At 40.2% G+C, this 24,366-nt stretch overlaps 1 protein-coding gene across 2 annotated transcripts in view; it reads right to left on the reverse strand.

Moving 5' to 3' along the window:
• bcas3 (BCAS3 microtubule associated cell migration factor) overlaps positions 1-24,366 on the reverse strand; it is a 224,822-nt gene that overhangs the window by 5,012 nt on the left and 195,444 nt on the right. For both annotated transcript variants that reach the window (XM_079611583.1, XM_079611582.1), the window contains exon 23: positions 13,345-13,512. In XM_079611583.1, coding sequence (XP_079467709.1) covers positions 13,345-13,512 — 168 coding nt within the window. The remainder of the gene's footprint in view (positions 1-13,344; positions 13,513-24,366) is intronic.

The following is a 24,366-nucleotide window of genomic DNA, read 5'->3' on the forward strand; positions in this document are numbered from 1 at the left end:
GTGCCCCCATTATAAGGAGGAGGGGGGGATGAATGGGACAGAGGTTGTAACCTGCTCTGATGTACACCCTTTAAGAGTTCAGTTTCTTGTTTGCACTTCAATCGTAGCATGGACGCAGCTGCAGTTGATTAGCAGTCTCTTGTCATTCTTCTCTCCAGGTCATGTTTCTGTGCCTGACATGATAAATGCATGTGTAGGGGTGAGTGGAGCAGGGGCGGATCTACCGGGGTGGCAACTGCCACCCTAAGAAGAACTATTGCCACGATGCCACTCCAGATTTATCCCAGGATCAAATATGAATGAAACCAGTGTTTTCTGTACCATATTGTAGCAGCTGCGCTTTAAATGTGATGACATAAAAAGATCTGCTACATGGTTGCTCGAGCCTCGCGCTCTGTATAGCCAACTTCATTAACAGACGGGTTCTTTTTGGCGAATAAAAAACACACAGCACAACCAGTGTAGACCAGTTCAGTTGTTTTTCCATTTATTCGTGAATCTGAAAATTAGAGAAATCAAACCCCGTCCTGATAGTCATCATAGATATATTTGCCATCCAACTTAATACAATTAAACCAATAACAATATTCAAATCACAGAAACTAATAGCAGAGTTATGTACGAATCAAATCTGAACTAGAAAGACAAACTTTTCTTGAAATGTAAAATAATTATATACATAGATATTCAGAAAGTTGGGAGTTCTGGGTTGTTGCTCAAGTGTCGCTAGGCGGTTTCTATGTGGTTTCTTGTGGTTCAGATATTTCATGTGTTCTAGCTCAAGCACACCTGGTGCAATTAATGAAGCCCTTGATTAGTTGCATCAGGTGTGCTTTTACGTTTACACATGGACGGATATTTTCATAAACGGACATTTCACCCCTCTCCGTTTTCAAAAATAACATTGTGCACACCTGTCAGTTTTCAGAAAAGTGTTCGCTTACACAAACCCGTGTATATGCTGTCAAGAGCATGCCAAACCTGTAGATGGCAGTGTAACGAGAAGCTCAAGCCCACGTTAGCCAATCAGAATCCCCAAAATAGTCACATACTGTGACGTCGGCTGCCTAAAACTCTGTTTTTCTCAGTTTACATACAAACAAAGGTTTCCAAAATCTCCACTCTGGCCGGAGTTTCTAGAAAGAATCGTTTTCAGAGGTGAATTCTCCGTTTGCGTGTAAACGAAGGGCACAAACGAAAGGGAAATGTCTCCGTTTTTCAAAATAACATGTACGTCTAAACAGGGCCTGAGACAACACCTGTTTTGCATATTTGTGCTGTTGAGGGATTTTATTCAGGGGGTTGCATCATTTATACTGCAGAAGTCAGTAAAAGTTGTATTTTCAGTTGAATTTGGGGAAACCACTTGAAACATTTGTTGTGTTGAGCTATTACAATTACTTTTGTTTGATTTGTTCATTGCAAAAAGCTGAAAGTATGTAAATGTTGCCAATGATGTTGCCTGATTCGCAATGGGGGTTGAATCATTTAAATTACAGCTGTATATGGTTAACACGGTGTTCGGGGTGACCTTCTGTAATGCACACATACAGACATCTGTTAAGAAGCATGAGAAGTCTTAAGTCTCAGTGATTTTGTTGATCTTAAACTTGAAGCACTACATTTTATGTCTTCCAAGTAGACTGCATAATATTTATTTACTCTTCTTGAGATGATAGACCTACTCTAACAAACTCAATTAGAATGTGTTGAAGTGTTTTATAGACAGTGACTTGGATATTTTGTTATTAGGGTTTCAAGCGCCAAAAGTGAATTGGAATGAATGTATGATGCTATAACTGCAAATTCTAAACTATCAGCCATTTCAACTGAAAGATGAAGGTTGTGATATTAATGTTGTCCACTAGAGGAAGCCACAGGATAGGGAATCTTTTTAGCCTAATGTTTGTCTATCGGTTTCCGTCCATTTGAATGGAAATAAAAGCATTTATCTAGTTAATTTGTATACTGTCTGTATAGTTTTATATAATTAGTGTATATAGAAATCTGCTTACAGATCATTAAATGTTTATTTAACTTTTACAGACCCCAATAAAATTATTTTTTTCAAGTTGTCAGACATGGTTAAATGTATTGCTGTCCATTAGAAATATATGTATTTTTCAAGATAATATGTATTGTAAAATTTTTTATAAAGACACACTTATTATCTGTTGCGCGGTATGAATAATGAAACAAACACTTTCTTAAACTGCAAGCATAAAGTTAGGCTACCCATATTATATAAATATATTATAAAAATGAAAAGGTCCTTAAGATAAATGCTTCACATAAATAACGTTTTGAGCTACAAATGATATCTTCACATTCATTTGAAATTGTCCAGTGACATCCTATGACATGCGATTCATCTAAATCGAAATGTTGAATATGAGTCCACACTTACACCACATATATTATGATCACATGCCTTACGACAGTATAAAAAAGTATGCTGTATTTTCTTTTTCTTTTAATCTAACAGTAAGAGGAAGTAGAATAAGAAATTCAGTTGCCCTTCTTGACACTTGTGTGTTGCCCATTCCATTAAACCCTAACTTCCAGTAAAGATTTAAGATGTTGGACTTTTTCAACTTGAATCAAACAACATCATAAGATACATTTCAATTGGATCGCTAATCATTCACAAGGGGCCATTGGTGCTTGCCCAATGATTGGCATTTGTGGCTATATTTTGGTTTTAATTATAGTATACATGTAGAATAGATGATAGAGTACAGATTAAGTATGGATGATTGTATACTTGCTGTCTTTGGTGTTGCCACCCCTCACATTCCTCAAGCCACCCTATAAATAATTTTCTAGATCTGCCCCTGGAGTGCGAGATGTGTCAGTCTTACCCCACTCAGATGTGCTGCCTCCTTAAAGGGGTAATTCACTGCTGGCAAGACAGACTTAAAAAAAGAAATTCGGATAAAGACTTAGATGCTAAATACTTCAACACCCATAATGCACTTCTAATTTGGGTGCCACCCTGACTGTCGTGTGTGGGAATACAAAAATGCGGAAGTCCTATCTGTAGTTTTAATAAGAGGTATGAAGCTGTCGAAAGTCTGCCGGATGACACAAAATTATGTGTTTTTGCTGACAATAAATTTGGATATCTGGATGCAGGAAACAGAGAAAGAGTACAAATTGTTCATTTACATAATACCGACATTGTTGCAAAACAAAACTGGCTGAAAATCTGCACACTTTAATTTAGAAACTATGCATAAATCTTTGTCACATGACCATTTATTTAGAATTGTATATTATTGTATATATTTGTATGTGTATAAAAATATGTAAATTATTTGGATAATAATAATAATAACAATAATCAATTATTATTATTAAATTAATAACAACAATTATAATATGACTGTGTATAATAATATTATACAATTATTATTATTAAGAATAAAATCAAATAGTAATAATAATTCTGTTCTGAACTCCAATCAGACATTACAAATGTCTGTTCTCAATCATAACTTGGATTCCCCACAAAAACAAATACATAAATACTATATTTATACACAATCTCTCTCTCTCTCTCTCTCTCTCACGCACGCAAACACACACACGCGCACACACACACGCACGTGCGCACACGCACGCACGCACGCACGCACGCACGCACGCACGCACGCACACACACACACACACACACACACACACACACACACACACACACACACACGATAAGTTGATAGTTTTTCACAGCCCCTCTGAGATTATCACTCAAATGTAAAGCTGCCATTAAGAGAGCCATCCTCGTAAAAAGGTGTGCATTAGCAGCTGAGCGGCATTGCGAGTGTGTATGGGACACTATTACTTTGACAGGACCTCATCCTGTATCCAGTTTACTCATTCTGTCTGGGCTATTAATAATCACGTGTGTGAGTGACCCTTTCCGGACTGGAAGCAAAGTCCAGTGCCAAACTGACAAGAGAGGACGAGAAACTCCCTATCAGAGAGGACGGAAGGCAAGAACTTCAATCATTCAGCCCAGCTCGCATGTGATAGTCTGCATATTTCATGGTAATACAGAATGAACTTTCAAGAACGGTGCAGGTAAAGGTGGCTGGCCTCCATTGTGCTTTCAATTACATATAATGAAAACCTACTGTAACCTCTGCTGCCCTGGCACATACCATCCTCCAGCAAGGGCACATTTCTCATTTACTCATTAGAAGCAGAGCAGAGTTATTGGTGGAGGCCACAGTGATGCGTGAGGGATCAGACATCCTCTCTCTGCATGCAGACGGCCCCGAGGCTACACACGTAAGACAGACCAAACAAACTCTTTCACTTCATGATCATTTCACAGAAAGTGCTTTTCATTGCTATCGACCACTCTACCAACTGCCTAGCAACGCCATGGCAACCAGAAATCTAGAGAGTGTAGAGTAAAAAGTAGGACTGTGACAGACAGCAATATGAGTTATGAATGATAAAACATACAGTCCTAAAAAATGTATCACATTTATGAACACGACCACACTCTCAGATCTCACTTTGCTGCCGTGTTTCTAACTAGAACACAGTGAGTTTAGTGCGTGTCGAAATGAAAGCATATTCATGTTCCTGCATGTAATGTCCGAACTCAACGAGGCTCTAGTGTAGCATTACCACAGAGGTGTGAATGACTCTCCACACATACACTTATAGGTTTAAATCATTCATTTTCTCTTCTCAGATATACTCTTTCCTTTCCTTGCTTTCACTGAAATAATGCGATGGTGACGGACGAGTCGGAAGAGCAAGAGAAAATGTTTCTAGGAAACGTTGTTCTCGGACACATGATGCTAACGTCTGCCGTGTCGAACACAACAGCGGCTCACTCAAGCTATCTCTACAAATGCAGAATATAAACTAGATTTTTACTTTTACTGTTTTCCATTGATTTTCATTTGAATACACCAATCAAAAGTTTGGGTAGTAATGTTTTTGAATGAAGTCTTTTATACTCACCAAGGCTGATTTTAATTGATCAAAAATACATTCATAAATTAAAATTAAAACATTAATATTGCTGATTTATATTACAATTTAATTCCTGTGATGCAAAGCTGAATTTTTAGCATCATTACTCCAGTCTTCAGTGTCACTTTATCCTTCATAAATCAATATTCTACTTTGCTACTCAAGAAACATTTCATATTATTCATATTATCAATGTTTAAAACAGTTACACTGCTTAAAATTTTTGTGGAAATCGTTTTTACAGGATTATTTGATGAATAGAAAGCTAAAAAACAGCATTTATTTGAACTAAATATATCTTCCATTAAAAATGTATTTGCCATTATAAATGGCACTTTTAATCAAATTAATGCATCCATGTTGAATACAAATAAAATAAACTTAAATTCATTTATTCAAAAACATTATAGACCCCAAACTTTTGAATGCCATTTTCTGCATTTGCAGTGCTTATGGGATTGTATTTCCCTCATTACAGTAAATGTTGTAATACAAAATGAAAAAAGTTAACTTCAAATCAAAGTTTGTAATGTTGTGGCTCACCTTGGAGCTGGTTGGCTTGGTTCATGCCTTAGAACTCTAGCATGAAGAATCTCTATGGAAAAAATAAAAGGGGAAAAGACTTCCAGGGGCAGTCGAGTTGAAAATGTGAGTGTGCACTTTATAGGGACGCTTGCCTTAGCAACATCACTAATGACTTTCAAACGACTTCTTTTGTAATCCAATTGGTTTATTTGAACTGGTTCTGAATTGTATACATGCGATAGCAAACTTTTCAAATGTGCTAAATGGTCAAACCGTGGCCAAAATCCATTAAGATAAACACGACTGATTCTTAATTTATCGCACGGGCTACAAGTAAACCACAGCCTCTGAATAAAAACCCAAGTCAAACAAAATCACTCAGATTCTGCCAGCATTAAGAAGGTCTATTACTGCTAGCAGAGTAATTGGTTAAATAGTTGCTTAAGGCGCAGGTCTCAAATTTAAGCCAGTGGGATGGAAGGCTCATGCCATTTACAATTACAAACCACTCAGGCTGGTGGCTTAATTTGAGTTTTGATTCAATTAGTTGATTTAATTGCTGTCCATATTGCTTTATGTCTCTTTGATTGATGGGCACGGTCAGCATGACGGCCGTGTACGCCATGCCAAGCATCTTGAGATGTGGGGCCAACACACACACACACACACACACACACACACACACACACACACACACACACACACACACACACACACACACACACACACACACACACACACACACACACACACACACACACACACACACACACACACACACACACACACACACACACACACACACACACACTAAAGCCCTGTAGCCAAAGGAAGAATCCTGCACTCAGCTGGTCTTTCAGTGAAAAGCACCATTGGTCACTCACACACTCGCACAAGCTCACCAACACCACACCGGATGACGGCGCTTTAAATCTGTGCTTTCATCTACCAGCCACAAACACATTAGAAAATAAACAGCAATGCCGTTTTCTGCTTTGCATAATTGCCATTTTGCTTTGCATTAGTCCGATCATCACTAAGCAATTAAATAATAGTGCTAAATGATGTTGCCCTCTTTGAGCGCACGATCACCTGAAAATGCCGGAACGCCTCTAGAGGAAGAAAGAGAGAAAATGTTTATTCACAGCACTGAGAGAGGCGGTGTGAGTGCTTTTCTAAGTGTGAGGCCATTAGAGCACTGTGTGTGTGTGTGTGTGTGTGTGAAAGGGAGGTAGCGACACAGGCAGTGACAGTCACACTCTCCCTCCCTCACTTGCTTCACGTCCTCTCTCCTCTTTTCACTTTCCTGGAAAGTGCTGCAGTCAGGTCAGTGATCTCATATCGGTGCGGAACGTTAGCGCTGTAACGCCTTTCAGCTGCGCCTTCAAGAAACCCCTCCATTATGTCCTCTATCACTAATTCATGCAACCTCTTTTACTGATATATATACAGCACACGTGTAGATGTGAAAGGAGAGGAAGGGAGAGTTTGCGAGAAAGGAGAGAAGAAAGAAAGGAGGAAGGTAAATGCGGTATTGAATAATGAACTCTTCTTCATACTCTTGAGAGGCTAAACACAGTAAATGCCTTACGAGTCCGGATCAGTTGTGGACTCGCAGCTCTGAGCGGGCCTGACACGCAGCTTGTCTCACCGACACCTGCCTCTTGCTTCCATTTGCGGCGCTCTCAAATGCCTGACGCTTTCGTCATGTTTCACCAACACCATGTCTAGACATCCTGGAACATCTTTTAAAAGTGCTCATTCCACCCCCTCAGCTGTCTCGCTTCTTTCTCTCTTCTTTCTCCCCGAGCCGCTATTTTCTGACTGTCGCTCCCTTGAGCGAGCTGTTAAGTGCAGTCTCAAAAAATCCCACAAAAAGCCCATTTACTGCAAGCTTCGGTTTCTACCCTCAGTCCCAGCTTCTGTCTCTTTTTTACTGTCTTAGCAACTAGTTTGTAGGCTAGAAGAACAGTAAGGAGAAAAAAAAAGCAGGTGATAAATGCTAAAATGATATCCAGGCCCAATGTGTCAGTGTCGGATTGGGGCGGAGAGAGAAAGAGAGGCTCTGAATGCAGGAACTCTTCTTCATCGTCTCACCCTGTCGCTGCACATTACTCTCAAACCCGTGGTTGAACTGAAGAGACTGACCATGGGATGAATGGGTGAGTGCTGAAGGGAGGAAATAATGATTGTGTTCCTGTTTTCACACTTCATTCCCCTCCTGGCCACCTCACCATGCAGCCATGCGCTAATACCACCTCACTTTCTACTGTCTTTTATAGTCCAACACTGGAACTGACCTGTTTTTTTTTTTACTCTCTCTCTCTCTCTCTCTAAAGCTATGTGCTATAACCATAGAGATATCTGTATTTGTGTTCCTCATCTCAGAGAGTGTAAGTAACGATGTCAGCTACAGCTGAGCTCAACATCAGGGTCAATGGCACAGTAAAATCACTGAGAGCTGCAGGCCCTATCTTCAGCAACAGCTCCACAGGTCAGATCAACACAGCATGCAGAAATGGACCTAATATTCCTATGATCACGCCTGCCCTGGAAGAGAGGCAGTTTAAAAAGGGGTAGATTAAATATAAGATTCAAATGACATATGGATGTATTTTGGAGCAGGAACACTTACCAAACTCGCATGCACCAGGCATTTCAGAGCAGCTATACAGTTCTACCTAAGCTACAGTCTTTCAGCACAACTTCATGGTCCAGCACACTTCCACTGAGGAACTTTGGTTTGGCAGGAGATTGAGCAGACCCAGATTAGCGCTGGGCTTGTTTATGCAATCCATCGTCCGTGCGCTGCGTATAGGTGGCGGATGATTGATTAGCGCAAACTAAGTCCTTTGCACGGCGAGTGACTGGACCGCTGTGCTTTCAGCTGTGTCCTGTTGATCCAGTGATGGTTATCGTGCCACATTAAAATGAGCCGTGACATTAAGATATGTCTGATAATAGCTAACGATTTGGCAAAAAAATACTTGAGAGTTAGTCCAATTTAAACAGGGAAGATTACTGTCATTAACCAGGTAAGCAAACAATGGCGGTTTTTCAGTAAACCGGTGTGGATCTACACCAATGTACACTGGAATAATCTGCTATATTCCATTACAGTACCTGGAATAATGACATGCAAATATGGCTGTTGCATATCACCAACTCAAAGCCTGTTTGATTCATGTTCATGCCTAAGTCTCAATCAAAACTCAATTATTCTGTAAGCATGAATGATATATACAGTAGCGGGTGAGGATCATTCTGGGTTAGCATTAGCACAAACATTTAAATTTACATTAAGTTCAACATAAAGCTCAAAACATCAGCTTCGTCAGTCAGCAGGGAGACATTCATATTTCTGCACTGATTTAGGGTGGAAAATCAAATTAATTAAAACATTAAAAATGTTTGAGCTGAGAATACTACATTCTATTAATAGCTGAACATATAATCAAATTAGCCAAAATATTAAATAAACAAAACCGCGAGTGCTTGCGGACTTTCTGAATGACGTCATTCCAATCTTTTGGAACTTTCTGTGGATTTCTGTGCGTGAGAGTCAACTAATAACCAATCCCTGGTCAGATAATTAACTTAACCATAAAGCCAGTTCAAACAGAACCTGACAATTTTATAAACTTCAATTATGACAACTAGTGTGCCATGGCTAAAATAGTAAGTGATGAATGTTTTGATGACTTTGGAGAGGTTGGAAAACAAACATCCTGCTTCTTTCACGAGTGCTAAGAGCCAATCGAAAGGAAGACAGATTTTTGGCGCCCTGGAGTGTCTGGCTATTGGAGAAGTATGTACAGACGAGTGTTACTGGCGGATGTAAGTGCATTGTTCCTAGTTTCGTGACAAAAGCTCTAATCATCATAAGTTCAGCCGGTCACAGTTCAGTCAGCTCAGTGGTGGTCACTCACAGCATGTATGTGTCCGTTTATGTTGGGAAAACTATGCTCACGTAAATGTGTTCTTTCTTTCACCAGCTTCCATGCATGACTGTTTTAAGCGGAAGGCATGTAAATGCTTCTGTAATGAAGCTTTAGAGTGCATGACAGTGTTGGGAGGCTACTTCGAAACTGTAGCTTGTGACTAGATATTCATAAATGAAAGTAGTTCAACTACAGTCAAGAAAGAGAGTCTTTGTGCGTGGATTTATGCTATTTTCCAGAGTGTATGTACGTGTTTCGCTTTGACAGTAAAGATGTGCCCTGAGGGTCGAACTGAATATTCAAGGATGAAGATGAATAAGAAGAAGAAAGAAAGAGAGGGTGCTTGAGAGCTGTCGCTAACATCCTCTTCACAATGAAGCTATTGTGGGATCTCCGTCAAGAGCACAAAAACCCATCGGCCTTAATCATTTTAAAAGAACACATATATTTGGTTCAGTAGAGAAGAAAGGGGCGTCCTTTCAACTTTCACGCTGCCATACAGAACAAACAAGCATGCATTTAAATGTCTAAATCAACGAAGCAGCAAATACACCTTATCAGCATTGATATATACATTACAAGTCATGAATACATTACTGGGAACAATGGGAATCTCAGTTAGGGTAAATTTCTTTTAACTTGAAACACTAAATTTGTAATAAAACTAGATTTAATTAAAACTCTAATTTAAATAACTGAACCAAAGCACAAACAGCAGTATAGTATACTAAATATTTCACAACAGAAAAAAAAGTGCACAAAGAATCAAGTGAATCAGTGAATCATTTTTTAAACAGTGAAATAAATGAATCTAAAATAAATCAAACGTAAAAGAAACATTTTGCAGCATCATTTCATTTAGAGGCAGACAACGTATTAGCATTATCAAATTTTTAAGAGTCATGTCTACATCACTACTACTTTCTGAGAGCTCTGTAAGGCCGATGGGGGTGCTCACAGTGCTGTAGGCTTAATGGGGAAATAGATATAAATGTGTTTTTTGGGGCAGCTGGAGTAATGAGGAATGACAGAGACATAATCCCTGTGTGTAACCTCAGTAAACACTGGCAGCGGTGGTGTGGGGAGGGCAGCCGCGGCTGACAGGGTTGAGCCCTGTCCACTTCCCCTGCTTAAATGGAATTTACGTTGGGTTAGCACCAACGAGAAAAATCTAATTTGCAACTTTATGCCGCTGGCTGAAATCTAATTATAAGAAATTTCCCAATTTCATCGATGGTCAGCCAGGCAAGAGTGGGAAAACCGAGGACTGGAGGAAGTGGATGTATGGAAGGAATGAAACATGGAGAAGTAGTTAGCGACTGATAAAGAAGAAGAAGAGTCAGAGATGTCCCCTGACGCTACAATGCTCTTCTGAAGAAGTGCCTGTGCGTGAGGAGATGGTAAGTGTCGAACCATCTGCTTTGGACCCTTCAAAGAAGCTCCCCGGCTGAACCTGCGTTCTTAAATGGGGCGTCCCACAGCTACAAAGAAAACTGGTCAGGTATTACATACGCAGATGCACTGGCTCACCCACAACTCAACGGCACAATCCCACACTGCTTTACAACCGATCAGATAATTCCCCCATCAGCCAAAAAGTCATGTCTTGATGGCAAACTTTATTCTGTGAAAAGCCTAAAAATAGTGTTATGGCACTTACATACTAGAGCAGGGGTTTTCAAACTGGGGTCTGGGGAGTTTAGAGACCAATGAATGAATAAATAAAAATAGCATTACTCATAATAATGATTATTTACCAAAATCACACAGTAATATATATACATATATATATAACATGAATAGAAAATTAAATCAGTTTCCAAAATGTATTAAGTAGTACAACTGTTCAATATTGATAATAATAAATGCTTCTTGAGCAGGAAATCAGCTTCTTAGAATGATTTCTGAAGGATCATGTGACACCGAAGACGTCACAGGAATAAATTATATAAAAAAAAAAAAAAATCTATTATTTAAAAATGTAATAATATTTCACAATATGAATGTGTTTACTGTATTTCTGATCATATAAAAGCAGCCTCAGTGAGAATAAGATACGAATCTAGTGTTTAAAAATTTTCACTTTTGAAAATTTGATGCCAATTTGACAATTTTCTTAACTTTTGGTCACGTTGCCTTTACAAATCCGCAGTTTTTTTAGATGTACCATGTCTATTAAAATCAACAAATCCATTACATTCTTTTACACCCTGTCAAATTTAGTCTTTTCACAGAACAAGAGTCGCCATCTAGACACGACCCAGACACGACCCATGACAACAAATGAAGAGGGTACTTTGGATGACTATAGGGTAATTACCAATATTCGGCCGTTACTCTCAGCACTTACTGCCACATTAGGCGGTACCTTCAACAAAGACCCAAATGGGAATGGCTTGATCTCTTAATGTCTGGCACTGATTCTTAACTGCAGCCGGACGTCTGGGTGAAAAAGACACAGACTGACATAACCAATGACTAGTGGTCATCAGAGGCTCCAGCACCCTGTCCCCCACCACCATGCTGCTTATTTAGAGCCTCTCGCCGCAATCCATTTTTCGTCCGTACTCTGGGTTTCCTGCTTCAGGAGATGCTTAACGTTACGTTCATCCGCCAGCCCGTGGGGCCAAAAGTTGAGAGTAATGTGATCAGTAATGAATTTTGTGTTACATTAGGCTGTATAAATGGACGGACAAGCGCAGACTACAAGTGTCCGGGAGTCGGGCTTAATCTAATGATGCAAAAATAGAGACAGAACCAATTATGGAGAAGGCCAACTCGGTGCTGCTGCAGGGACTGCAAATGAATAGGTACAAATCAAATTAGTGCCTAATAGACGCGCTACGAGAGAGGGCCAGTCGATGCTAAATGCATTAGGGCCTTGTGACCTCGCTGCTCCAAGCAGCGGCGTCCAGGATCCAACCTCCATCTTCCCCAGATATCAAAGAAAGTCTTGTTCAGACGAGGGGGAGGGCCGGAGAGCAGCAGCTTCCTAAATGAGTTAAACATTTGGATTGTCAAGAGTGGCAATTTCCCCCCTCATTTCGCTCTGTCTCTCCCTCAATGTGAATGACCTAATTTGTTATTGTAAAACCTCTGAAATGTGTCTTTTCCAAGATCTGTACAAGAAATCACGTAAATACGCCAGGACGTATTCTTATCTCAGCGTAATTCAAACTGGATTGAGGATCAGTGACTGATTCACATAGTCACTGGAGGTATTAGCAAGAGCAAATCGAACAAATTAGGGTTTACCCCTTTACCTTCTGAGGGAGTTAGTTTGCCTTTGAACTTAATGAGCTACTAATGAGAAGAACAAACTTGGCTGATGAAAAGGAAAACTAATACCCGAGTTATCATTACATATTCAAAGGTCTTCTTTCAAATACATAATATAATTTTAGACTTACCTTCATTAAGATATCTTAAGACTTTCATTACTTGAATAGTTATTCAAACATCATTCAAAATATCTTATTTTGTGTTCCTTAGAAGAGCGAGTCATACGGGTTTTGAATGACTTAAGGGTGAATAAATGACGACAGAATAAAATGTTTTGCATGAAATATAATTTTAAATCTTTGACGTTAACTGTTGCTTTTAAGGGTACGCTATCTTATATTAATTGCCTACACTGGAAAAAAAAGGGTGTAAAATAACTTTTACTCAGAAATTGCTTGTAAATTGCACAAATAATCGCAAAGAATAGACAACGCATTGATTTAAATAGGAACATTTTAAAGACTAATACTATTCTAAATATAATTATCTTGTAAAACGTACTTATCCATAAGTGTATACCATATACTTTACCATAAATTGATTCCCCAGTGTATATGTCTTGCATTAGTGCACCCCTATCATTAGTGAGAGTGTATGTGCTCACCTGTCCCAGAGCCTACGATGTCTCTGCTGGGCGACTCAGACATTGCATCTGCCAGCCTCTCCTTCAGGCCCTCTTCCGTTGCTTCCACAGAGGACATGTGACGCAGTCCGAAACTCTCAGGCCAGCTGCCACACACCTCCAGCAGGGTGACGCTGCGGTCAAACATGCCTGCCAGAGAAAAACGATAGAGAACAACAGTTCAACATTTCGATTCACACCGCATTAAAGCTCATTACAAGTTCATTTTATCACTGCGAGCTGCATTTTTCTGTCCTTTATGATCATGATATCTATGACAATTTTAGTAAATTGTTAAGAATAACATCATGCTGGCTTGAAAACAATTATGTAAGTCTGAAGTCATAATACATAATGAACCTGAAAAGTGTCTATGGCCATACTGGTGTAACTCGGAGGTCATAAACAGCTATCTGTGTTTCATCTGGCACACATAGCAGCTCAAGCCCCAGCCGAGCCCCTCTGCCTTCCTCTGACAGGGATAGCGAAGAGGAAATGACTGACCCCTGAAAAACACCACTGTGGGCCAATATGACTTCAAACAAAAACACTGGGCTCATTTTTTTCCAGCAATAAGCACCTAGGCCAATAAAATAGATATTGCATAAGGAGGGGGGTGTGAAGGACGCACAAACTGTCTGTCTCCCATGATGCTGCATTTCAGACAGTGGCATTACCGGGGTGTCTTTCTATAACAGATACCTGCTGCATGAAATACAGCTGCTTTATCTGAACGGCCTGTAGGGAGACCCTTTGATCTGCAGGCCAACGGTTATCTGGCCTTGTCTGGCCTCCCCTGCAAACCCTCAGCCACACTCGAGGCCACTGACAGGCGCTAATGTGCGGCGAAGAGAGGAGCACAGGCGGCCGGTGGCGCAGCGCTGATATGGAGGCAAGAGGCCTGCCGTTATCTGCTGTAAAACACCAGCCCGGCCAGACTCACAGACAGCAGATAACTTCATACCACTTCATAAAAAGCTGTTTGTCCTGTGTCTGCCATTGACTCCTCAAAGCACTGAAATCGCCAGAGTCAACAGGCCTGCCATCAAAGCAACTTCCTGCAGGATGAGTGGGAGTGGCCACCGCACACGCCGCTACAACCAACGGCTCTGAATGTCTCCAAGATACTACATACTATATATATGTGTGTGTGTGTGTACTGTGACACACTTTATTGTGTCCTTCCTTAACAAAATTAATTTTAAAAAATGGATTTAAACTTTGATGCATCAGCTTACTGGTCAGCAACCTGTCAGGGTCATTGAACTATTGAAAGTCACATAATGCACTTTTAAGCGAGTTTGGGAGGCTGGAGAGCGCACCTCTGTGAGCGTTATTTTAAAGCAGTCAAACAGCTGAAGGGGAACGGCACAGAGGATGTGGGGTCAGAAGTTCATTCTCACCAATAGGGAAGATCTCTTCATCAGAATGGCTGACAGCCGCCACAGCCCACATTCCACATTATTCACACCCGTCAGAGCTCAGCCTCACCAATTCAATAATAAAAAGCCCGCCGCAGGTTCTGGGTAAGACAAAAGACCACGTAGATCCTCGCGTGTTCCTCTCGCTTTTAATTCTTCACTTGGAAATCCTGTCTGAACCACTGAGGTATGAGGACATGATGTTAACATTTAACAGGAAGGAGGAAAAAAACATGTTTTTATCATCATAAAACCTATGTTGGTTAGTGGTCTCCTAGATGTTGGCGACCGCAGGACTACTTATCTAATTTTTGAGATTTTCTTTATTTAGTACAGAGAACATTCACTTGACAGCCTTGAGTTACAGCATGTTTACTGAAGCATGCAGGGGACACACATTATCCTGTTTCTGGGCTACAAGGGGCACCAGAGAAGCGTAAACACCTAAAAGAACAGCAAAGGTGGGACTAATTCAATTAGGTTTTATTAAGGGGCCATAAGTGAAATTGAGCTAACAACCAATTATCCCTAGGAAAGTGTGTTAGACTTGTGTAATGTTGGTCACTTGTATCAAAAAACAAACAACCTTATGATGGAAAATGGGCAGTGTGTAAATCACAGGTTGTCATTTGTCCAAGGCGGCATCTGCTCGGACTGCCTCTGCTGAGAAGACCTCCACCTTTTTTGGCCTTTTGCCACTTTTATTTATAAGAGGGTAGAGAGAGGACAGGAAATGATAGGAAGAGAGGTGGATCAGAAACAGGAAGTGCCCACATGATCTACATACTTTATGTTTTGGAGCATGTGTGCTAACCACATTCAAACAATCAAAAACACTCTTGTTTTTTCTTAGGTGAATGCACTTCTTACACACTACACAAACTTTACTTAAAAGTAAAAGCTGACTTTTACTGAAAATAAAATAAAATGTTTAATAGTATATATGTAAGGTATTACTGCTACTACTAAAATGAACTCCTACAATTTTGGTGATGACTTACAAGTAACTTGAAAGTAAAAGCCGACTCTTAAAATAATAATAAAATAAAAAAAGAAATGTGTTTTAAAAGATATTACCCCCCCAAACTGAAAATTCTGTCATAATTTACTCAGCCTCATGTTGTTCCAAACCTGTATGAGTTTCTTTCTTCTGTTGAACACAAATATATATATATATATATATATTTCGAATAATGTTGGTAACCAGACAGTTGACAGTAGCCATTGACTTCAATAGTTTATTTTTTTCCTACTATGGAAATCAATGGCTACCGTCAACTGTCTGTATCAACAAAATGTTTGGGTGAACAATCCCTTTAATAGTATATTCAATAAGTATAACTAACAACTACTAAAATCGATTGGTAGGAAAGTAGCATGGCCAAAATGCAGCCGAGGCCTGTGGTTAGTCAAGTAAACCTTATTATCAGCTGATTATGGCCTTGCTCGAGTGAGTGTCCTCCTCGAAGAGATCAAGCCATCCAACTCTCCTGATAAGAGTGACACTGGGCACTCGTGCCGGCTTTATTTCCATGCCCTCCAGCTCCTCTGTGTGTACCCTGCTTTCACTGGCTCTCAATCAGAGTCCACTTTAAAGTGCCACCGGTATACAGACACACGCAGCATCAACAGCTCCTAAAAGCCAGACTGACAGTGCTGCAGACGAGCACACCACAGCTAGAGTGATACAGACCCAAAAGCTGCCAGAAGTGTTTAGCAGCGATGTGTGAGTGTTAATGTAGATGTAAGCTCTGAGGATTAGGAGTCAGATAGATGGCCATAAGGAAGTTTTTCCCGCACCTCCAAGGCCCCCTTCCTCATTACATTACACTGCCTTTTAAATCATTTACTCCCTCGCTCTCTCTTTTCACTCTCGCTCTTTAGCTGTGAGAGTGTGAGTAATCCCATCAATACTCTCGCCGGGCTTTTACGCTTTCTTTCACACAATGGATTCCGGCTCACTCAAGCCACGGCACTCTCCGCCTCGCTCAAAAGCCAGGTCGGCAAACTTAGGCAAACAGAGCGCCGTCTGACAATTAGCCTTAAACCTTTAATAGCGAAGAGAGCAACGCGTCGTGTGTGGCACCGGCTGCTGCTCCTTAAATTGTCAGTGTGAAAGTGTATTCAGAGACATTGTGTCTCCTATTCATAAAAACAGCTTTATTCATTCCATGGGTGTGAAACGGCTCTTCCTGCAGAAGGGGGATAAAAAAAACCAGGGTTAAATCCGTGATAATGCCACTAAGAGTTATGATGACCTGTTGTCTTCACAAAAGGGCTGTGAAATGATCAGAATGCACCCATTGAGCCCATCTGGATTAGAAAAACCTGCCTGGGCTCCTAAACACCTTTAATAGATTAAGAGAAGCCTATGTCTTTATGTATTCATATGCTCTGCCCTTTGTATTCTCCTCCTTTAATTATATATGGTTTCAAAACACCTATTCATTCAGCTGAGAGATGGGATCGAGAATGTGCAGAAACAGGAAGCCAAAAACTCAACTAGCACATCTGGCATTAACATGCATTTTTGGTGACAAGACTGTGAAGTGGATCAACAATATGAACTTGTACAACTGTTTTCAACATTGATGATCATAATAAATGTTTCTTGAGCAGACAATCAGCATATTCGACTGATTTCTGAAGGATCATGTGACACTGAAGACTAGAGTAATGATGCTGAAATTTCAGCATTGCCATCACAAAATAAAATAAAAATAATGGTGAATGCATTTCTGATTACACTTGAAATGTAGTGGAATGAATGTAAATCAATTTGGCAAAAAAAAATATCTGGGTGAAATGCATGGTAATGCCACGTGTAAAGGAGGCCTGAGATACAACACTAAATCAATGTCCTGAAGTATATATTATAAAGTATAAATAAAATGAATATGTCACTACTGAGTGTGGATATACAGTATCCAACCAGTGTCAGATTACAAAACCATACAGCAGCTTTCACAAGCCCACATGTGATATTGAGTACACAGGTGCTGTGTGTGTCTTGCTAATGTAGAAAGGATCCATTCCATTGATGATTAAAGCAAGAGGGGTAATGTTGTGATTGGTAAGGGTATCATCGGTATCAAACACACTGGTTTACATAGGGTTACCTTCCATAAGAGTGATTCCTGGCAAAATGGGGCTGCTGAACTGCTGAACATCCACCTCCATTTCCAAGTTCAAGCCACTCTTCTCATTAGTTGCTCTCAGAAGCCTTCAGAACCCCATAACTCAACATCAAACGTCAGCATTAGCGAACGGCATAGCTGCTCCAGCCTCTGCGGTTCTCGCTTGCTGTCCGGGAAATAAACGAGGGCAGAAACGTGTGCGACCTCGCTTGGGACAACACTGCTGTGTGTTTCTCTTTTCTTGTTCCTTTGCTTCGAATTGGGGGCCGCGGGACCACGTTAATAATGAAGAGCGCCGCGGCCCCAGCAATGATTAAAGGAGAATGATACGCTTGACGCAGAGCAGACCCTGCAGGGTGTGTTTGCTGACAAACTGGTTCGCTTTCTGACAGCTCGGGCGAGAGAGCGCACTCCCATGGCCCTGTTCGGCAGGGTTCACACACATACGCACGCAAACATCTGAGCGTTGATCGGTCGAGTCTTTCACCACTCACGCCGGAGTGCGGCACATTAGCGTAATATATGCTTCTCGGTTAAACAGCAATCACATATTAGGTGTGTCCCGATGCTTTTCTAATAAATGAAACGGATGGAGTCCGTGTAAACAGAACGTGGCCTAATGATGGAGAGCGAACGAGCGAGAAGCCGTTTTCCACGAGCCAAAGTGGCAGGGACGCCTAATTGATATGGAAGAGTATTGTATTACGCTGTAACTTAATGAGGCAGACGTCTTGTTTATGCTGAGAAGCTAATGTGTTTCACAGCTACTTGAGTGCATTCATTTCCCTGACAGGCTGGAACGTATCGAGCCCCTCCCGTACTTGCCGGAGCCAAACCCTACGGGGCCGCACCGCACCAGGAACAAAACATGATGCCAGGGCCTGACTCAACAATCAGCACTCAAAACACAATCAAAGCAACAACAGACACAGCACCTTACATTTAAGCTTAAGGTAACCTTCAGCATGGTTGCTGTGCATGGCAAAGGCATGGTAATCCCAGTTGGCAAATTGCAGTACTGGTAGATAATTTCCGAGAATCAGTTATGGATGTGCTCAGACTTGTAAAATGAATTGGTCCAACTCAGCTTTTTCATAAAACAACTAGTTATAAAAATAACCAACTGCACACACCAGGGTGTAGGAATGTCTCAATTTTACTAAATACAATCAAACAGACTGCAGAATAGCTATTTGAATATGTAACGAGGTATAATTTTAATGAACTGATTTAAAGAAATTCAAAACTTTAAAAAGCAAAGCTAGTGAAGACAAACGTTTGACAAAATTTCGAGAAAAAAAATAAGTTAGTCTGAAGGTTTATAGGCCGAATGATCGAATTATGAAATGAACAAAAACTATTGAACAAACTATCAAATGACAGACAAATAGACAGTCAGAAAGACAGACAGCATGTCGTCAAAGCATACTGTGTGTGTAGATGTGAACTTGTGTCTCAGATCTATGAGAGAAGCGTAAAATCTGGCGCTAGGGGTGAGTATCCACATTAATCACAATACCGCCCATCCCAGCAGACCCCATCCATCAGACCGCTGTTGCCGGCGGAAACCCGAGCCCACGCACCGCCTGAGACTGCCAGCCCGCAGTTGACGGATGGACATGGCCTTAATCCCCACATAACACAAACACACACCTGTACTCACTCTCTCTGTCAGTCTCACACACACATACTTCTAATACCTCAGAGCAATGAAGATGCACAAAATACAGTGTGCATTAGGTTAATGCAATACATTTAAAATGTAACATTCCTGTTACATCTGGTCTGACTACAGGAATATGTAAATGACATAAATACAAAGGACTTCGCACTCATAATTTTTTATTTTTTACATTAAACAGATACGGATTACACTTTCTGATGCCTAAATTGACTTGTAGCATTTAAAAGGATTGATTTTAGATTTTATTTTTTTATTTTAAATGTATTTAGAAAACAAATTACCATTATATATAATTTTAATACTGGTCATTTATGGCTTAAAGGCCATTTCTTGAAAATGAACGGTTTATCGGTACTAGTATATTAATCATATTTAGTAAAAGTATTTTATTATCCCTATATCCAGATAATGATTTGTGTAGAAAAGTGTACAGTGGCCTCAGAAAGTATATGGAACCTTTTGGACATTTTAGAATGTAGAAATGTCATTGGATTGGATAATAAACTAACTAACCAAGAGGCTTCTTTAAAAAAACAATTCAAACTAATGCAATACTTTAAACTATCAGGTCTCAAAGTGATTGTAAGTGGATGTATGAAGTCTTGAACAATACTGCCCAGGTTTCACAGACAAGCTTAATAGTCCATGACTAAAATGCATGTTTGAGCATTGTGAAATATGTATCTTGAGTTTAAAGTGTGTTTGCGCTCCTTCATTAAAATAATTGTCACGTGGTTTAATATTTTGTAATACAATGCAATGAAATTCACACATTTTACCTGACTTAAATGTTCAAATACTTTATAAAGCCAAGAATTTTCATCCATGCAACAAGTCCAAACCGAAGATGAGCATCTCTCTCTTTTTCTCTCTCCTTGTCAGCATTTATTTACAGTGTTTGCGTTTCCGAGGGTCTTGATAGTTCACACTTTCAGTCAGGAAATGACCCAGCACAAACATAAACTCGCGCTGCATTCTGTTTACTGTTGCTTTAGTGCACGATGAATAAATAGCAGAGCGTTATTTAGATATTCTCATGCGAGGAGCAATAAGAAGTCATGTTCAGGGCACTCTGGGGGCTTCGTGATCTCATTTGTGATGAGGAAGGACGCTCAGACAGACATGGCGACGGTGATTCCTGCGTTTGTCCAGCTAACTAAGTTAGAATCGTGCGGCCAACAATTTGTCTCATGTCCACCACTGGGGGAGGAGAGAAAAATAGAGAAAGTGAAAGAGAGAGAGGGAGAGAGAGAGAGAGAGTGAAGACGTGCAGAGGACAGAGGTCTCAGCTGGCTGTGAGATGGGAGGTTAGCGCTTTAGAGTTCCCCCCTCGCACAGACACGTCCACAGGGCCCTGGCCTTGTCAGATGGCATTATCTATCAGACTGGTGATGTGCACCACAGAGGCCGCACTACGGGAGAAAGTGATCTGATTGATTGGAGCCACTGTTACACCTGACTGGAACAATGGCCTGATTGGCCACCAGGTCTGAGGACCATGGATTCTCCTCTTCAATGACAGACCAGTGGCGGACTACAAGGTTAAATCAGATAATGTTTGGAAAGATCTTTATACGTTGCATTTATAAAACTGATACTGTAACTCAAGGTCTTGAATCTGATTGGTTAAGCCATGGTGAAATAGCTAATAACAGCTGGTTATTAATCTTATTTCTTCTGCTGAACACAAAAGAAGATATACAAACCTAATCATTGTTATTCGAAGGGCCAGAACTTTACCCTTACTTTCTAAAAAAAAAAACTGTAGCAAGTGAAGCAGAAAAACAAGCTGAGGAGCTAATTAAAGGCCTAATTTAGAGAAACATATTGCTTATAATCACTTACAAACACTTCCTGCACTGTGCCGAAAGTTCAATTATAGGTTTAGGGGAGGCGAGCACCGGACCGCCTCGTTCCGATGTGGCAGCATGAACCAGAGCCTCCCCGCAGTAATAACAGCCCTGATCTCCAGACTCGAGGGCCATACAGGGAAAGCACCACCCGTACTGCCAAGCGATCGACCCAGCAGCCAGCCTGCAGTCCCCAGGGTCCAGGAAGAGGTCATGGCCCACTTTGGCAGCAAAAAGAGTAGGCAGAGAGGATTTTCATTTGGACATGGTGCAATCTGTCACAATCCCATTTGATAATGAGAAATCACAGCCTAATGTGTCTTTAATCTGAGCGTTTTCGGGTTATTACACAGACTGTGCAGTCACCATTATATTTCCTCTCCACCGTCAAGTTTAAACCCTCTTAAGTGGAAGTAATCTTTTTGGAGAGACAGAAGTGGGAAGTAAAGTCTCATCAGTCAGTGAGTTTAGGACTGTGAGTTGCCGGCCACTGAGGAGCATCTGATATTGTAGCCAAATCCAGCCATCCACCTGGGACTTCCCTCATTCTCTCCTTCCATTCCTTTAAAGCTGCTTATCCCAGCCACAGCGCACCGTTCCAACCGGACAAACAGGACTTCACCAACTTGTCTCAAATCTCCTCATTTGGGAGTCCAGGGTCTCCAGCAAAACGGGCTTAAACCAGTAATCTATAAAATCCAACTATTATTTAGGATAACTAAAACTGCAAAGGACTTCAGGGACGGAAATATATATTTGTGCTGGTAATACAAACAGATCTGTTTGACACTTTCACAGCTGCTAACTCAAGAGAAGATTTATGCAGTGTGTTTATGGTCAGGACGGACAGGATTCTTTAACACAACCAGTTACAATAAACACAAACACACATACAAGTGAACATAGTTAGCATGCTTGACATTTTCTATGGCAGCTTCACTTGGAACTAATCATGGACTACTGTTGGAAATAATACCTGTAACAACTTTTAAGCAAAATCACAGATATAATTATAGTAATTGAAGTATATGAACAATCATAAATTAACAAATATTTGTAACATGTTATAATTTAAAGACATTGATCTGATTCCGACAGACAATCATGTTTCAAAAGTTTTCTTTCCTTTTTAAATCTCAGTGATGATTTAATAACAATGAATATAGATAATTATATTATTCATGTATATTATTTAAATAATAAATATTTTGGATAAATAATATGAATAAAAAAATGTAATATAAAAAAAACATGTTTATACTAACGTTTATACTAAAAGCTAGACAAATCCATTTGCCAGTGATACAGCTAACATTATGTGTGGTCAATTAAACCTGTCTTTTACTTGTAGAATGTGATGTAAAGATATAAGACAGAAATGTATTGTTATAAAAGTCCATTACTAAATTAAAGGAGAGTACATCATCTAAAATCATGTATCTGAATCTGAAAATACTCAAACAATAGAGAGACTCACCCTGAGCTACAAAGGGTCAAGGACTTGCAACATAATCAATGCTAAGCAACTTAAAATTAGATTTTTTTTAACAAAACCTGAATGGTTAAACTGGTTAAGCAGCCAAGTGTGCAAAGACATGTATGAATGCAAATAAAATGTCGGAAGCAAGGCAGCCTGAAAGGAAAAAGAAAACGGCCTTTAGAAGGAGTAACGCTGAGCGGTAATGTGTGCAATGACATCTGGGACTGTAATCAGCCGGACGCTTTCAAGACCTGCCAAAGCAAACAAGGCAATAACAAATCCACTTTACAGATCATCGATCTGCCCTGGACCAAGCCAAGCCAAACACAGGACGACAGAAGTCTGCAGAGCAGGGTCAGTCTCTTTCTGTGACCCTTACAGTCAACCGACCCCCTCAACATAGTGCCACACCATCCCACCTACTGTTAAACACACCTATTATCCACGTAATCCTCAAAAACACCTGTAAACTAAATTTATTCCCAATAATATGTGAAACGTCCAATAGATAACACCTAAATTTGCATCAAAGTTGTGTGTGATGCCCCAGTGCTTCCCTACTTCATTTATCACCACTTCTGCCAGTGCTTTTCATCGCAAAAGGTGCATAAACAAATAAACAAATATTGTTTTTGGAAGAACTGCATATTCACAAAAGCATACAATGTACCTATCAATGATAAAGTAGTTCCAGATGGAGAATAATAATAAATGAAAGACCTCATAGATTTTTCTGAGGGGGTGACTGAGTGCAGAAACGAGGCTCTTGCACACGAGTGGAAAATGGAGATGGTTAATCTGATTTGAGAACAGCCCAAGCAGCAGCGGTGGTGCTGAGGATGCGGTTAGAGCCAAGAGAACCGAGCACAACTGGGATTTCTGCAAAAATGCGACAAGATGAGACATACTCACAGAGTAAACTTTCACTTTGCGACTTGAGTGAGCAAACGAGCTTAAAGGAACAACCGTCGAAGACCTGGATGGTCCTCCAATTGCTGCTCTCAGAGAACAATCTTCAGAGCCACAGAAGAACTATACTAATGTCAAATAATATTGCAAATTTGTGAACATGAAAGTTAGCAAAAAAACAGCTTCTGGAGTTTTACTGCACCCCAAAAATAGGTCAAAATTACCTACAAAAAAATAACAAATAAAAACAAAATAGTCCCTTGAAACTGCTAATCTTGAATCAGATACCAGTAATGTCGGATAAAGTAAAGGTTCATCTGAAAACGAAGACTATTTCGGCCTCAATATGAAGTGAATAAGATGCAAATGAAACAGTTGTTTTTGCTGAGGTAGAACAAAAATCGCCTGGTCAACTCTCATCACACATGCCCTGGATAAGTGATGCCTTATTGGCGAGGGCCTCTGTCTCCACAGCTTGAAACGAGAGCAGTGATTCACTAAATGAAGATCCAGCCAGAGCACA

Source organism: Phoxinus phoxinus (genome assembly GCF_949152265.1).
Source record: "Phoxinus phoxinus genome assembly, chromosome: 4".
In the NCBI taxonomy this organism is placed as follows: Eukaryota; Metazoa; Chordata; class Actinopteri; order Cypriniformes; family Leuciscidae; genus Phoxinus; species Phoxinus phoxinus.